Genomic DNA, 16,604 nt, shown 5'->3' with positions numbered 1-16,604 from the left:
GTTGAGCACTCTCTTGTGTTGCCCAATAAATCCTCCGGGGTGTGGGGGGGAGGCAGACAAAAGACAAGACTTGAAAATTGGGATATTTTTAGGGAAGATACAGGGAGAGTAAAATAACCCATTCCTGCTTCTTCCATATACCATAAGGGTTTTTTAAAAAGGGTGTGTGGGGGATGATGCACAAACCTATTTCTCTCTGCCCTTCTCTTTACTGGCACTTTTTAATACTTTGCCTAAAAACGCTAAGTGAAGAGAAACACTTGCACCGGAATCACTAGCAGGCAAGGCCAGACAGCCTTAGTGATAGCCCACAGGGAAGGGGACTTGAGGAGGGGGCCTACAACATGTCACAGTCCCTGCGAAGACCAACCTCAGTGCCATTCCCTCTGACAGATCCACCATGGTAACAAGTAGCACTGCCGAACTGCCCAAAACAGCCAGTAAATTGTACAATGTGAGAGACTTTCTTCTGTACCTAACAGAAGATGTTACCCAGTGTCTCTTTGGTGGCCTATGTGTAATGAACTGTTTGTGGTCCCCTTCCTAGTCACATGTGATAAAAGTACACACACTAGTATTTGCAATGTGCATGTGAGGACTGCTACAACAGGGTTTGAACTGGGGGACCTCCAGAGCTAAAAGCATGAGCCACCTCAACTTGAACTAAAGAGCTATGATGCTACAACAACTCATGTCCCCAGTGGATCAGCAGAGGATCCATAAAAATCATTCACCAGTGGGCTACACATGTTGCTGGGACATCACAGTACAGAAGCCAAGGAGTGAATGGGCATGGAGAATGAACTATCCCCGGTGTATCTCATGGTCAGGATCAAGACCAACCCTTGGAGTAATGCAGTGTGACCTACACTTCTTAATCCACTCTTAAGGAAGTAAAGTTTGAGCCTTTTGCTGAGAGACTCAAGTAATTGCGCTGACTAAAAAAAAAACCAAAACATCCTCCCAAGTATCCGTCCACAATCTATGTATGCATAGATTGTGGACGGATACTTGCATCTATGCAGAACGCACAACTTCAGCAAAGATAGAAAACTCACTTCTATAAGAGGCAAGAAAATCATCCATCAGATGGAGAAGTTACCCAGTAACCGTCCAACTGCTGCCAGATAAATACCAACTTTTTGCACAGTAAAGCAGAGTGCATTCTATTCTCCACCCCAATACAGCCTGGCTCAAAAGCTGTTGTCTGAGCTAGTGTTGGATCATGCTTTAAAGATTGCTCCTGTCACTCAAGAATTGACAGTCTGGTTTGGCTTGTTCTTTCAAAACATTATATAACAGATTTCCTTGTTTGTTTTTAAAGGAGAGGTACTAAAGCAAGGATTCCATAATTTGGTTTAATGAAGACTCATTGTTAATTTGGAGGTAACGGGAAGCTGGTGAGCCATTGTTGGATCAAATACTTTGCTCTTATCCCCTTGAGCTATAAGAAGGTGAGCTCCAGAGTATACAGCATGTTATAAAATAAGTGACAATATATTGAAGATTAGTAGAAATAGCTTATGTGTCTAATTCTGAAACTAGATGCATGTCAGAATCTCAGTGCAAACTGTCCTAATTAGAAACAAATTCTCATGACCAGAAATCAGGTGAAACTATTTGTGATTCTAGAATTGCTGGTCTGGATTTTGCCTTTGCTTGAGTAAGCAGGTCTGCTTTAAAAACAATAAATAACTAAACATACTGCAATAGTTCAGTGGGTTAAAAAAACCCACTGAACTGCTGGTAGAAAACAAAGATTTAGCCTTTTATATGGAAGGTGAGGGATAATTTACCTTAATTATAATGGTGTGGTCAGGTAATAGGCAGCTGGTTCAACAAAACCAATGGTCACTCAGGATACTATTCTACTAGGATATTAAAATCAGGTATGTGTACTGAAGAATTTCCAAGGCTGTTTTAAGTTCACAGGGTTTTTTAGCTCAATTTCTTTTAGTTAGGAGATGGAGTAATGTTGGCAATATTTCATTTATGAGACCACTTTTGTCCTTTAGAAGAAAAAGGAAATTAGTTTGGCAAAGAGGTAATGGATAGTACTTAGGAGCAGGATTAAGTATAAGAAGATCTGTGACTTGAACAGGAGCTGCTAGAGGAAAAGAAGCCTCTGAAAATTCAGACACACCACAACCCGGACAATTATTGGAAACCTCCTCAGGTGCTCCTGCTAGGTTTCCAATGTACAAAGTACACTTCTCTAGAAAACACACTGAAATCCAAAGTTCATCATTGAATGGGTGTTTCTAGTGGGGTTCCACAGGGATCGGTTCTTGGCCCGGTGTGCTAGTTAACATTTTTATTAATGGCTTGGAAGACAACATACAATCATCAGTGATAAAATTTGCAGATGACACACAAACTGGGATAGGGGTAAATCATGAAGAAGATGGATCACTGATTCAGAGCAATGTGGATTGCTTGGTAAGCTGGACTCAAGCAAACAATGGGTTTTAATATGGCTAAATGTATACATCTATCAAAAAATGTAGACCATATTTACAAGGCGGGGGACTGTATCCTGTGAAGCTGTGACTCTGAAAAAGATTTGGGGGTTATGGTGGATAATCAGCTGAACATGGAGAATCTTAAGTAAGAAGAGAGAGGTTATTTTACTCCTGTAAATTGTATTTGGCAATGGTGTGACTGCTGCAGGAATACCGTGTCCAGTTCTGGTGTCTACAATTCAAGAAGGATATTGATGAACTGGTGGAGAGCGTTCAGAGAAGAACTACCTTTAAAAATCTGACCTTTAGTCTCTCTTGGTGCAATCCTGCTTTTGTTATAAGAGATTATAAAATAATTCAATAATTTTTTTAGTCTTTACTGCCAAGCAACAAGTACTCGGCTCTAAATTGCTGATTCTCCAGGAGAGGTAGGGGTGTTATGTTAAGTGGTAGATTCCTTTACCTGATATTAAATACAGCAACATCTGTCAGTCTGGCGTTTCAGCTCTGGACTAAGTCTCTGAAGTCAGTATGTGCCAACATGCCACCAGACAGGCCCAATTTTCACACCACAAAGACTGGCATAAGAAATTAATGTTGTATTAAAACATACAACAGACAAATAAAGATAAATGTTTTCCTTGTATTATTTTGCTATTTTCTCAGTACACAGATTTTTACTTAAGCTCTTTTATCTTTTGAACGGCTCTGTTCTATATGTGTGTTTATTTGCATATACAGTAACTCCTCGCTTAACATTGTAGTTATGTTCCTGAAAAATGCGACTTTAAGTGAAAGGATGTTAAGCGAATCCAGTTTCCCCATAAGAATTAATGTAAATGGGGGGGTTAGGTTCCAGGGACATTTTTTTCCACCAGACAAAAAAACTATATAGATAGACACAGAGTATACTTTTTAAACAAACAATTTAATACTGTTCACAGCTATGATGATTGTGAAGCTTGGTTGGGGTGGTGAAGTTAGAGGGTGGAAGAGCGTGGGATATTTCCCGGGGAATGCCTTGCTGCTAAATAATGAACTAGCACTTGGCTGAGCCCTCAAGGGTTAACACATTGTTATTAATGTAGCCTCTCACACAAGGCAGCATGAACACGAGGGAGGGGAGACAGCATAGCAGACAGAGAGAGACACACACCTTGTGTGTGGGTGAGAGAGATGCACACTGCCCCTTTAAGTAAGCTGACCCACTTTAAGTGCATTGTCTTTTTAAGTGGATCAGGAAGTTGAGACAGTAGCTGCTGCCCCAAGCTATCTCTGTCCGTGTCCCCTCCCTGCTTTATATGGAGAAGGAGTAAGTGGGGTGCAGGAGCAGGGGGGAGGGGGACACCCTGACATTAGCACCCCCCTTCCCCTCCTGCACAGCAAGCAGGAGTCTCTGGGAGCAGCTCCAAGGCAGAGGGCAGGAGCAGCACATGGCAGTGGGGGGAGAGACAGCTGAACTGCCTTGATAGCCTGCTGGACGGCTGCAGCACAGGGAACTTAGGCGAGCGGGGAGCAGATAGGGGAGCTGCCAGTCCACCCTGGTTACAAGCCCCCACCAGCTAGCTGTAACGGGCTGCTCTTCCTGCAAGCAGTGGACAAAGCAGGCGGCTCCCAAATGACGTTAGAAGGGAGCATTGCACAACTTTAAACGAGCATGTTCCCTAATTGATCAGCAACGTAACAATGAAATGTTAACCGGGACGACTTTAAGTGAGGAGTTACTGTATATTATATATAATCTATTCCCCTGGCATGGCAATCCTGCAGGGAAAACTCCAATTAAAGCTAAGGGAAGTTTTGAATGAATAAGCACTAAAGGATCAGGCGCCTTGTCAGACATGAGTTCTGAGTATTTAGCAAGCAGACCAACACACTTTGTGAACGCTTGCTAAACAGAAATGGTCCATTGTCTTCCTTGAGTTACAATGTACATTAAGTTGATTAGCTTTTCTAATGGAATTGAATACCAGGTTACATAAACTACAATGAGTTGGGTTAATTTAGGACAATCCCCATTTGGGGGGATGGTGGTATTATAAACTTTAAAAATCCCATAAACCTGTATTTCATGTCCCTAGAGGCCAAGACCAACTCATAGTAACCTACATCCTGAAAAGACTTTGTGTGTTGTTTGGATTGATCAAAAGTCTTATCTAGTTACAGCTGACTTTGTACCTATATTTAATCTGGTTTTACGTCAGCTGTATATACAACTTCCTTCTGAGTTCTGAAGGGTCCATCAGAAATTACTGTTAAACATATGAATGACAGTTAATAGGGGTTCCTTTTTCTATTCAAACTATATGCAAATGTAAATAAATAATCATCTTTTAGGTTTTTCCCAGGTAAAATCTATGACAAAAATACAAATATTCATTTAAACTTTGTGCTAAGATTCTTAATGGCCTAGGAATATTTCAACTAATTAAATTGGCAGACATTGCAAAAAAACAAAAAACAAAAACCAAAAAAAAACCTCACACACACACAGTAAAGAGATCTCCTTTTCTCTTTTATTGATACTGCCAATGCGACTACCTTTACACAGGCAGATTGCTTTCCTACATTACACACACTTTTTGTATTAATTTGGAAGTAACATTTTGCCCCCTATGCCTCCTAAAGTTATCAAATTAACACACAGTTATACCTTAAGAATCAGTTTTCCACCATTTTCTTTTAACCAATGACATTTACTTTTTCAGATCTGTGTAAAGGCTACTTGGCAAGAGTACATGCATATGACATTAAATGGAGACCAATCCACCACTAAAAGGTAATGCACATAAAACATAATACAGTACTTTGACATCATTTCAAATAAATACCCATGTACAAATGTAGTAATTTTTAAATGTAACAATATTTCTTATGAATCAATACTGTAACAGAAGATGAAAATATAAGAAGTCCCCACATCTAGGAATAATAATGCTTCTTCCAGCAAACAGAAATCTTTTCCCCACTGACAATATTATTACAATTTGTACTTTTTTTTGAGGGAGGGAAGTCCTCCCCCTCCCCCTCCCCCAAGTACCAATTTAATGATTCACACTAGCCTCAACAAACAGCACCAAGGCAGGTAGGTACAGCTTGTTGATGCTCTTTTCACTTTCTGTTTCCTGAAATTACAATGATTAGATACAACATGCAAGAGTAGGTATTAATGTCTTGTCTTTCACATTTCCAAACAATACTATGGTTAAACTGTATCCACCACCATACACAGCTAACAGAACATTAATGTTCCCAATACATCCTCTGTACTGCAGCCACAAATGTGTTAATACATCTTGCTCATTTGTTCAATAAAAGTCCATTTGGTTCCCAAAGTGTATTTGGGTTTGTTATTTTTTTTTCTATACCCCTGAATTTGCAAGGATCTGCATGATGAAGTATCATTGACTAACAGTATTTTTTACAATTTCTTGTGTATATATAATCTCTATATTAAGACTACCCATTAAAAATGTGCGAAAGGGGAGTTTGCTTTGCACTTATTGCTCCACATCTTTACTAAGTTCCAAAACAACTGTTCATTTCTTCTTGTATAGACTAAGCTATTCTAGGATTCTCACTTAAATTATTAAAGGCACTACTGGCAATAATTAATGACAAAAAGGCGCTGAAATAGAACACCCTATTCATTGACAACTTTAGAATTTTTCTTTCTAAATGTACCATAATTTGGCACAATAAAATGAAGTAACAACAAAACAATTCCAATTTGGAATTTAAACCATACAGTTGTATAAAATTCTGTTAATCAATAATACTTCACACCTTCCTAAAACCCAGAAATTCTGGAATTTATAGGTAACACTACTTATTTAATATTTTTCAAGTGCCTATTACTGTTTTAACTAGAGCAAAGTCAAGTTTTCTTCTTGTTACATTGAACTATTCCTAAGAATAATAATACAATATGAAAAAAACCCCAGAATTTGAATACCCTGGATTTCTTAATGAACATGGCAGTTAAAAATCAGTCATTTTAACACATAAAGCTTAACATTTTATAATAATAAAAAAAGCTGCGGAAGCACAGCACATATATAGTTTAGCAGAGCTCCTGGTTTGTGTCTTGAAACTCTTTTTCTAAACACGGTCTAGAGCAAAAATCAAAAATAGTCCAAATCTCTGCCACATGCTGATGTAGAAAATCAACAAGCACAAGCCCAAAATGGGGAGAGAGACTATGAGCACAAACCACTGCCTTTTATATAAACTCTTCTACATAAGGAATTAAAAGAAGCTAAAGTAAAATATCAAAATATCAAAAGTGCACAGGTTTAACAATCAGATAAAAAAAATGAATATCTGCAATGAAATAAGAAAAATTCCCCCATCTGAACATTTCTAGTAGATCATAAAGTAATATGGTGAGCATTACGTTCAAAGTAGGTTTCTTCAGCACTTGTAAGTTTTCTTCCTGCAGCAGCACTTATAGGTAAAGCTTGTTTGTTTTATAACTTGAGACATAAAAGTAAAATTGCAGGTAGTATAGTGGAAAAAGTTGTTTTTAAAAAAACCCAACAATCTAGGATCAGGTCAGTGGTTTCCATTCTTTGTGCAACAGGCTACCACTGTTTACCATAACGAGGCAGGCTAAGAAATACTGTTGCACTGTTGGAAAGGCATTCTCCAGGAACTACTCTAAAGCTGAAAAATGGAAAACAGAATAACATTAGAAAAATTGGTACTCATTCATCAGTTAAAGAACTGACTTAATACAGAGTGCACTGCAAGATCTCCATAGCAGGTTAGTCAGTTGAGGGGCATCTGTTAGTTTCCCAAGGTAGAGGCAGTCACTTTAGTTGGCATGTGCTTTCCAAGCTAATGAACAATGCTTTACATGAGTACTGCTCAGAAGCAACAGCTTTGCAGGAAGATTTCTTACAAGTACTGAATAAAGCTATACTGTTTGAGCAAAAGATACAGCAGTGAGTATGCGAAAGCCATTATCAATGAAGATTTAGATTCTCCAAAGACATGCAGGTCAGTATATCATGCAGGCCAATGCAGAGAACAGTAATCATTCAAAAGAAGAGCCTGCTTGAAGAGGTAGTGATGGCTTAATAAGTTTTCCAAGCTAAATCCCAACCCATTGAAAGGGAAATGAAAGACTTAACATAGCATAGGTAAGTTTCAAGAGATTTGTTTCACAAAAGTACAAGCCCCCATAATCTTAAATATATTAATCTAAACATACACACAGCAGGAACAGGTCACTTTTATGTACCGTTGCTCATTTCTCTTTAGATCAGGTTTTAAAACATACACTGTTTTTTATCTTAAGAGTCAGAGATGAATAAAAATGGAAAGGATTACTAAGCTGGTTGTGATGTAGCAAAACTATTCATATTTTGTAATGACAATATGAGCCAATATTGATAGTAATAGTCACCTTCTGATAACACTGAAATCTTCCTATAAAGTTTCAATTGACTTTAAAACTAATCAATGCATGTAGTTTCTTAAATGTACCTTTTCTAGAATTACTATGTTGTGACAATACTTCCACTAGAGACAGGGAAGCAATACAAATTGTATTAACAGCTTCCTACCAAAGTGGAAACAAAATGATAGCTACTTCTAATGGAGCAAAATGAGTTAGTAATCTAAATGCTTACTTTTACAAGGCATTCTTTATAATTACCCACAATGCAAAAATGAGAAGAATATAAAGGCCTTTTGGAGGATTGTGCAGCAAAGAAGAGAAAAGCAGGCTTGAAAATTGTTCAAAGGTATTTTGCTTCTAAAAATATCAAACCTGCTACATAGCAATATTAAAGCTCAAATTCAGGAGAATACAGTGTTTTCTAAAAATGAAGTAATAATTGATGCACAGGGGCCTGCTTTTAGGGCCACAATTACTGTCTTTTTAAACATCTCATGTACACAGGTAATTGGGCAATAGACTAGACTTGGAAAATCCACTCTTTAAAATTGGCAAATGTGATTCTGGCCCCAAATTTAAGGATGCCACATTCAAATATTTCTTTTAAAACAAGATTTTTCATAACTCTGATGTCAGATTTCTTCACAATTTACTTGTGTGGATTTTAGAAGCATTTTTTAAAAATCTCTCAGAAACCAAAGACTATGTTTTCCCTCCATTGGAAAAGCAGGCTGTGCTCCTTATTACTTTATATTTATATTGTGATATCTCCTGACTACTTATAGGCAGAGCGGCGATACACAAGAAGCAAGCTGCTGACCATCTATAAGAAATGGTAGTGAAATGAGGCAGTACTACACCAGGATCATTAGAATGGTTTTAGAAAACATCACTATCAGCAGACAACTGTGCAGTCTTGGATTACTTTTAGTTAATACTATAAGCATACAAAATTATTTGAAAAAGTACAAAATGAACAGGGCTTTACATTAAAATAAAGTTTGAGGCTAGGCACTTTAAAAACTTTTGTTTTTAAAAAAATGTGCCTTATTGTGCTCCACAAATTTTCCACAATTTTAAAAGCAACATTTTTCAATCTTGTATATTTATCACTTGTATAGGCACCAATTATGAAGTACACTTTTTTATGTTATCAAACATATTGAAATTAAGTGGCTAAAAAGGCCCCTTAAAAGTCCAATAGCAGACAAAGTATTTTTTTTTAAGATTAATACATATGCTAAACCTACTTCATTAATATTTATTAACAAGATGAACGGGTTAAATTTCCTGTGCCTATAATGTAGAGCCCTGTGAAAGGTGTGCTTGCATAAGGAATGCAATTTTTTTTTATATTAAAAAAACCCACAAACAAACAGAGCTCTGAAACACTATCCCATTAAGATTAATACTGAGAGCTGAGAAAAACTGTATTGTGACTTAAAAATAGTAGAACACAGTCATATAAATTCTGTACAGATATGGTGTGGCTATAGTAATATGTAAAAACACCTTCTTTCCAAACTGTTATGCTGCAAAAAGCAACATGAGACCACAAACATCCTTTCCATACATGACACTTTTTCACAGCATAACTTTAATGTGAAACTGCATACTAGTTAGGATCCTAATATTTTTAATTTTTAATTTTATTCCAGATGGGGTAATATTGCATATTTTTAATAGACTATAAATGTGCAAGTTTCTTTAGGTTAACCCTCTGAAGTAGAGAAGAAAGCAGAGTTTAAGAATGTATCCTATATTTCTCCAACTTTTATAGCTTATAAAAGCCTTTTGGGACTTTGGTCAGTGGTGATATGGCAGAAAATTTCTGATGAGTGCCACAGCGGGCAAATCTAGTTTTGGTACTGGTTTTGAAATGTTCTGCATTTCCATGTTACACATCTAATTTCCAGTGTTGCATTTCACCACTTTTCAAAGAGATTAACAAGGAGATTTTAGGTTTGCTTTTTCCTGTGAAAGCTTTTTTTTTTATTATCATTTGAAGGATGCTGTAACCCTGGGGAAAGGATCACATTTGTGCTAATCAAACTACAGTTAGTAACACCAGATGTAGTATATCAGGTATAAACTTTTAACACTTACCCATAAACAGCAAAACCATACATGTTAACCGTGGAAACAAAAGTTCTTTTCCACTATTAACTTGTTAATAAGATCTCCATACGTATGAATTAGTTACAGTTAAGACCACCATAATACCATTTGTATTACATGGTTTAACAACATACTAGTACAAGTCAACTCACCGCAACATTAGATAGTGGGGATTTATGCTGACAATCACAGCATAAAAATTAGATGCATAATATGATTTCCTACATGCCTCTTCTAGTCACAATAGATCTTATACTTCTCACAAAACACCTGGTTGTTAAGGACAGACCCCTCAGATGTGTCTCCACAGGACCGGATATGACTTACACTCGGGTTACTGGTCCTGGCTTTGGAAGCAGATTTAGTGCGCACCCTTTTGGACTGCTCATGGTCAAGCTCCAGATGCTCCAGGCGCTGGGTCAGTGCCAGTTTTTGCTGGATTGCCATACGAAGCAAGGAGTTCAGAGTCTTCTTCTCATCTTCAGCTGCTGCGAGCTGGCGTTGCATTTCATCCAGCTGTGTGACATATTCGTCACATCTGCAATGAAATATATCAAGAGTCTTTAGCAACCCTATTTTCCACTACAAAGCATGAATCCTTTGTGCTCAGCGGACATGGCCACAGGCTGATAGGAAGGAGTTTTGTAATCTGTTGCGTGCATATTTATATAGAAACTTCAGCAAAACCACTGCACCACAATTATTTTCTTCTGTGGATCTCCAAATCCCACATTTAGTGCTCAAGTTCTCCCACTTTATATATGAAAGTACTCATTATAGGCCTCCCTGACTACCCAAGTATGGGACCTGGAAGCTCTGTGAGGGGGCTCTGTCTGAAAATTGAGCACCCCACACTTGACCTGGTAGCGATGAGTTACAACGGATGACTCATTCTTCACAGAAATGGGGCATTCTATTACAGAAAGTTAGGACTTTAGTTCTAAAGTGTAGGTTTGAACAAAAGGGTCCTATAACTTTTAATGAAATGACCATTAATGCCGTTTTACCATTGATTCAAATGAATTCATTTCCCTATTTTCCATGAGGCTGAAAGACATTTAATAAATTCCCCTTGTCTGTATGTTCCAATGCACATCCAAACTCAGTCACTCTCCCTGTCCCAAAGAAAAGGCCTATAAGCTGCCCAATAACGTTTGATTAGATTTTTTTTTTTTTAAGAGGAACAGGTGTAGATTCCAAAACTCCAGTTTTGCCTACCCTGTTTACTGGTGTAAGATACCAGAGATTAGTGTTTTATTGCTGTTTTGTTTTGAGCAAGTATGTCTTTTTATGCAAAAATCGTTGTTTTCAATATAACAGTTTTGAAATCAATTTCTAGCAAAGAAAAAATGGGCCCTTCCAGTGTTACATGGCATCTTGCAGGGCAAGCTTCACAAATGCCTGTGAGCTGTTTAATCTGTAATCACTTTCATTGAGCTTGGGAGCTATTAAAACTGCATCATGCACCATAAACAATTCTAAATGAAGTCCTTCACGTGTAGGTGTGTGGTTACTGTATGTAGATAGAATGAGTGTGGTTGTAAAAATAAATAGGTCTATACACCAGCAGAAATTTCTCATTACCACATCTGTAAAACTGAGCATCTTCATAAAAATCAAAGCCAAACCTCCACCAGGGAGATCCTTCTTGTGAGATGTATTGTCAAGCTACTAGTAATGTATAATCTAAAGCAGAGAAGGGAAATGCAGATTCACAGACTGTGCCTTATGAAGGGCCCAATTATTTCCCCATTGACTTCAACAGCAGCAGAGGCCAGCCTGCTGTCTAACTGAGTTTGCAGGAGAAAAGTTTATTATTTTGAAATACACATTGAAGAAAGTATCCAATAGTCGCCCCTAAATGCTCATGTCAAACTTGAGTGCACTCAGACTGCAGTGTAGTTTAGCGTACCAGGGACAACTGGACTCAGTGCCATAGATCGGAATCTACCTTTTTTCTCATGGAGGAGATGTATTGAGAGTAAAGACCCAAGATGGTAACAATACATGGAATTCTTGGAGAGTTTGGAGGTGGGATTGAGACAAGGCAGTGTGCTGACTCCTCTTCTCTTCAGCTAGTTATGGAGGTAATTAGTAGGAGAATCAAGCCAGCAAGGAGACAGAGAAAACTCTGTATGCTGACAATCAGGCCCTTTAGGCTGACAGCAAAGAGAAATTAGATAATATGGTATCAGAGGGGGCATCTGTGTTTGAAGACCATGGTTTGAAGGTAAACACAAAGAAAACTGAAGTTGTGCAAGTAGGGAAAGTGTAAGAAGGGTGGTTGATGGACATTTCAGGAGAGAAGCTACTGCAGAACTACTAACTGTGGAATGTAAACTATCATTTAAATGAGCTTCTATATCAAATGACTGGAGGATAGCTAATGTGATGCCAATTTTTTAAAAAGGCTCCAGCGGTTATCCTGGCAATTATAAGCCTTATATAAGTTATATAAGGTATAACTTAAGTACCAGGCAAATTGGTTGAAACTATAGTAAAAAAAACAAAAAAACACAGAATTATCAGACACATATATGTACACCATTTGATAGGTGAAGAGTCAACATGGTTTTTGTAAAGGGAAATCGTTCCTCACCAATTTATTAGAATTCTTTGGGGGGGTCAACAGACATGGACAAGGGTGATCCAGTGAATATTGTGTACTTGGGACTTTCAGAAAGCCTTTGACAAGGTCCCTCACCAAAGGCTCTTAAGCAAAATAAGCAGTCATGGAATGAGAAAGAAGGTCCTCTCATGGATCCGTAACTGGTTAGGTGGTCACAGTTTTCAGAATGGAGAGAAGTAAATAGTGGCGTCCCCCAAGGATCTGTACTGGGACCTGTGCTGTTCAACATATTCGTAAATGATCTGGAAAAAGGGGTAAACAATGAGGTGGCAAAATTTGTAGACAATACAAAGTTACTGAAGATTGCAGTCTGCTTTGGACTTAACTAAGAGTTACAAAGGGATCTTTCAAAACTGGGTGACTGAACAACAAAATGGCAGATGAAATTCAAGGTGGATAAATGCAAAGTAATGCACACTGGAAAACATAATCCCAACTATACATACAAAATTATGGGATCTAAATTAGCTGTTACCACTCAAGAAAGATCTTGGAGTCATTGTGGATACTTCTCTGAAAACATCTGCTCAATGTGCAGCGGCAGTCAAAAAAGCTAACAAAGTTAGGAAGCATTAGGAAAGGGATAGATAATAAGACCGAAAATATCATAAAGCCACTCTATAAATCCCTGGTCTGCCCACACCTTGAATATTGCATGTAGTTCTGGTCACCCCATCTCAATAAAGATATATTAGAATTGGAAAAGGTACAGAAAAGAGCAACAAAAATGAGTGAGAGTATGGAACAATGTCTGTATGAGGAGAAATTAAAAAGACTGGGACTTTTCAGCTTGGAAAAGGGACAACTCAGAGGGTATATGATAGAGGTCTATAAAATGATATGACTGGTGTGGAGAAAATGAATATGGAAGTGTTATTTATTCCTTCCCATAACACAAGAACCAGGGGTCACTCAATGAAATTAATAGGCAGCAGTTTTAAAACAAACAAAAGGAAGTACTTCTTCATACAATGCACAGTCAACCTGTGCAACTCATTGCCAGGGGATGCTGTGACAGCCAAAAGTATAACTGAGTTCAAAAAGGAACTAGATAAGTTCATGGAGGATAGGTCCATCGATTGCTATTAGCTAAGATGGTCAGGAATGCAACCACATGGGTGTCCCCAGCCTCCTGATTGCCAGAAGCTGGGAGTGAACGATAGATGATGGATCACTCGATGATTACCTGTTCTGTTCATTCCACCAGAAAAACCCGGCATTGGTCACTGTTGGAAGACAGGTTACTGGGCTATATGGACCACTGATCTGACCCAGTATGGCTGTTCTTAAGCTGATTTGGAAAAAGAATTTGTGTATTTAGGAAGTACACTTAGTGCTACTGGAGAGACATCCGGAGAATTGAAAAGAAGAACCCAGTGTGCTGGGACAGCAGTGAAAAAGGTAGCAGGAGTGCTGTGGGACCTGTAATTAAGTAACAAATTGAAAGGAAAAGTGCATGCTGCATGCGTTTGTCCCTGCTTGCTCTATGGTTTGGAAAAGATGAGTCTTACAGAGATGGAAGAAAAGAAGATACAGATAGTAGAAAATAATATACTGAGACAAATGGCAGGTAAGTGGAGGGTTGACAGAGTGCACCTGGAATTCATTAGGGGGAAGATAAACTTGGGACTCTCAGTGATAGATAGGCTGGAGTGAGTATGCTTGAGGAGGTCTGGACTTGTGAAAAGAATGGGAGAAAAACGAAAGCATGGGGGGAAGAGGAGAGCAAGAAAGGATGTGGAAGACCGAGGAAAGATGGAAAGACCCTGTCAAAAGAAGCTTGAAGAGAAAAGGACTACAGCTGCAAGACTTAAAAATCCATGCCATGGACAGGAAGGAGTGGCGAAGAACTGTGGGTACCTCAGACCCCGTGTAAATAGGAAAAGGAGTTTAGTACAACGGATATATTTCCAAGGCAAAATTGGGGGAAAATAAAACTCCAAAGCTAGAGGAACCAGACTTTATACTTCCCAAACTATGGGCCAAGTCATCCCCTCTGATCTGTCACTGGTATTGAGGAAGGAAGGGAGCAACAGGAAACAAGTTTAAGTGTCCCCAAAATGTGCTGGATGGAGGAGAAATGAACCTTTAGGACCATCATTTCCCTTCCCCTCCCATAAGCTTCCCTGCAGTCCCATGTAAGCTTCCCTGCAGAACTTCCCCACCTATGGAATGAGGACAGAGGTGTCGATGTGGCTGGGGATAGCTGCCCTATGCTGCATGTCCCAGCAATCCTGCAGAGAGATGTTCACAGGAATGAATCATTTGGACCCTATCAGCACTAACTGCTGCACCATCCCCTCTATGCTGGCAGATGGAGATGGATTTTGTTGCCAAAAGGTGAAGGGGGAGGCGGAAAGCACAAGGAATATCCCAAAAGGACTAAAGATCTCAGGACGGCCAGAGATCTGTGGGATTTTCCTACAGTTCTTGGGAGAGCCATGGTGTTTGGCAAATCTACCACCTCCTTCACCAAACCAGACTCTTTGGAAACTAGGCTACTGTAAGCCAATGGAGTTTTCATAGTATCTTGTGACCTCTTGTTTTTTCCCCCTGCAGTAGAATGTGATCTGCCCCTAAAACATGATGATTCATTAGGCCAAATTCGGTCCCAGTTTACACCGCTTGCGTTCCTAGAGCAGGACTGCTAGAAGCCGATGCTGCACAGAGCAGCTATCCCCAGCCACACCCACCCCTCAGTCCTCACTGAGGTAACAGGATCATGCAGGGTGAACATCAGAGCAGAATTTCGCTGCTTTTCCAACCATTTTCAGATAGAAGTAAACTATCAATTTCTTTTCAATCTGAACTGCACACTTCAGCCCCCAACCTCACTACAGTGAGGCTGATTTATAACTGCTGCAGCCATTCATTTGATTTCTATTGCAAAAATTGTATTAAAAGACTTTGAGGAGTTGAGGGGGACAGATTTCACTTTTAATCCTCCTGAAAGCGAGAGGCTGGCTAGGAACAAGAATACTGCAGCAAAACAGAATACAGCTTCCCACACAGCTTTGCTAATGTACCTTAATAGCAGGAACATTGCAAGCTGAGGATTATCTAGGCGTCTCCTGATCAAAGACTATCAGTTGTGCCAAGCTGGGTGGTAGTTTGGTAACATGGACAAATGCCTGTAGGGGACTAGAATAAGGCCAGTAAACTCAGTCCATGTGTGATCTAAGACGTAATTAAGTCTAAGATTTCACCTGTGAAAGGCTACGGCACTAAAACCATTGCACCATCAAGCTTTTTGCTAATGCAAGCTTAAACATCAAATGAATGCCATTATAAACCTGACAATGGAAAATGATTTACTATTTTTAAAAATGTGATGAGATTTTTTTTTAACCCATCCTATTCTCACACTATTTCATTAATATAGGTGGTGGTTTCTTGCTAGCAGCAGCAGAAATGTAGTTGGGATTCTTACTGTCCTGAACGACTGATCTCACGAGTGGGTTAGAATGTCTTGGAGTTTTACTAATGTACGAGACATTTTATGGCTCTCTTTTCTGAATCCATTCTCCTGAATGGTTCTTTAGGCTAAATTATTCTGTAAGTGAAAAAATCAGTATCTTAACTGGATCTGTGCCTGATACTATTCAGGATTCCTTTGTAGAACCAGAGAAGTGATACTTTGCATATAAGAACAGTGGTCCATTTAAGCAGGTTGAAAAAGATCCAGGTTTTACTAGAAGTGGATGCAGACTTTACACAACTGGTCTGCTGGGACCACTGACTTGCTTTCCTCCCCCAGGCTGTTTATTATTACCATTTTAATTTTCTTCAACAGAGTGTTAGTCCTTTCCTAAGTATACTTAGAAACCACGGTCTCCAGCACTGCCTTATATCAATGCAGTATAACAATTCACACTAACATCATGACTTTGTTTTTACATAAACTGATATGGATTTGTAGCTTTGCAGGTATAAGAGCAAAATATCTTCCCTCTTTACAAATTCACATTTTTTGCAAAGCAACATTCAATGT

General features: G+C 38.7%; 1 protein-coding gene across 4 annotated transcripts in view; it reads right to left on the bottom strand.

The window, feature by feature from the left end:
- Nucleotides 1-4,960: 4,960 nt before the first annotated feature.
- BICD2 (BICD cargo adaptor 2) overlaps nucleotides 4,961-16,604 on the bottom strand; it is a 148,550-nt gene continuing 136,906 nt past the window's right edge. For 2 of the 4 annotated variants that reach the window (XM_005305431.5, XM_065551003.1), the window contains one exon: nucleotides 9,500-10,522. In XM_005305431.5, coding sequence (XP_005305488.1) covers nucleotides 10,219-10,522 — 304 coding nt within the window. In that variant the 3' untranslated portion in view covers nucleotides 9,500-10,218. Of the gene's footprint in view, nucleotides 7,128-9,499; nucleotides 10,523-12,583; nucleotides 12,856-16,604 lie in introns of those variants that run through there. The other 2 variants (XM_005305432.5, XM_042849781.2) reach the window with 2 other exon arrangements.

Source organism: Chrysemys picta, chromosome 7, assembly GCF_011386835.1.
Source record: "Chrysemys picta bellii isolate R12L10 chromosome 7, ASM1138683v2, whole genome shotgun sequence".
NCBI classification, from domain to species: domain Eukaryota; kingdom Metazoa; phylum Chordata; order Testudines; family Emydidae; genus Chrysemys; species Chrysemys picta.
This window is presented reverse-complemented; position numbering and strand designations above follow the sequence as displayed.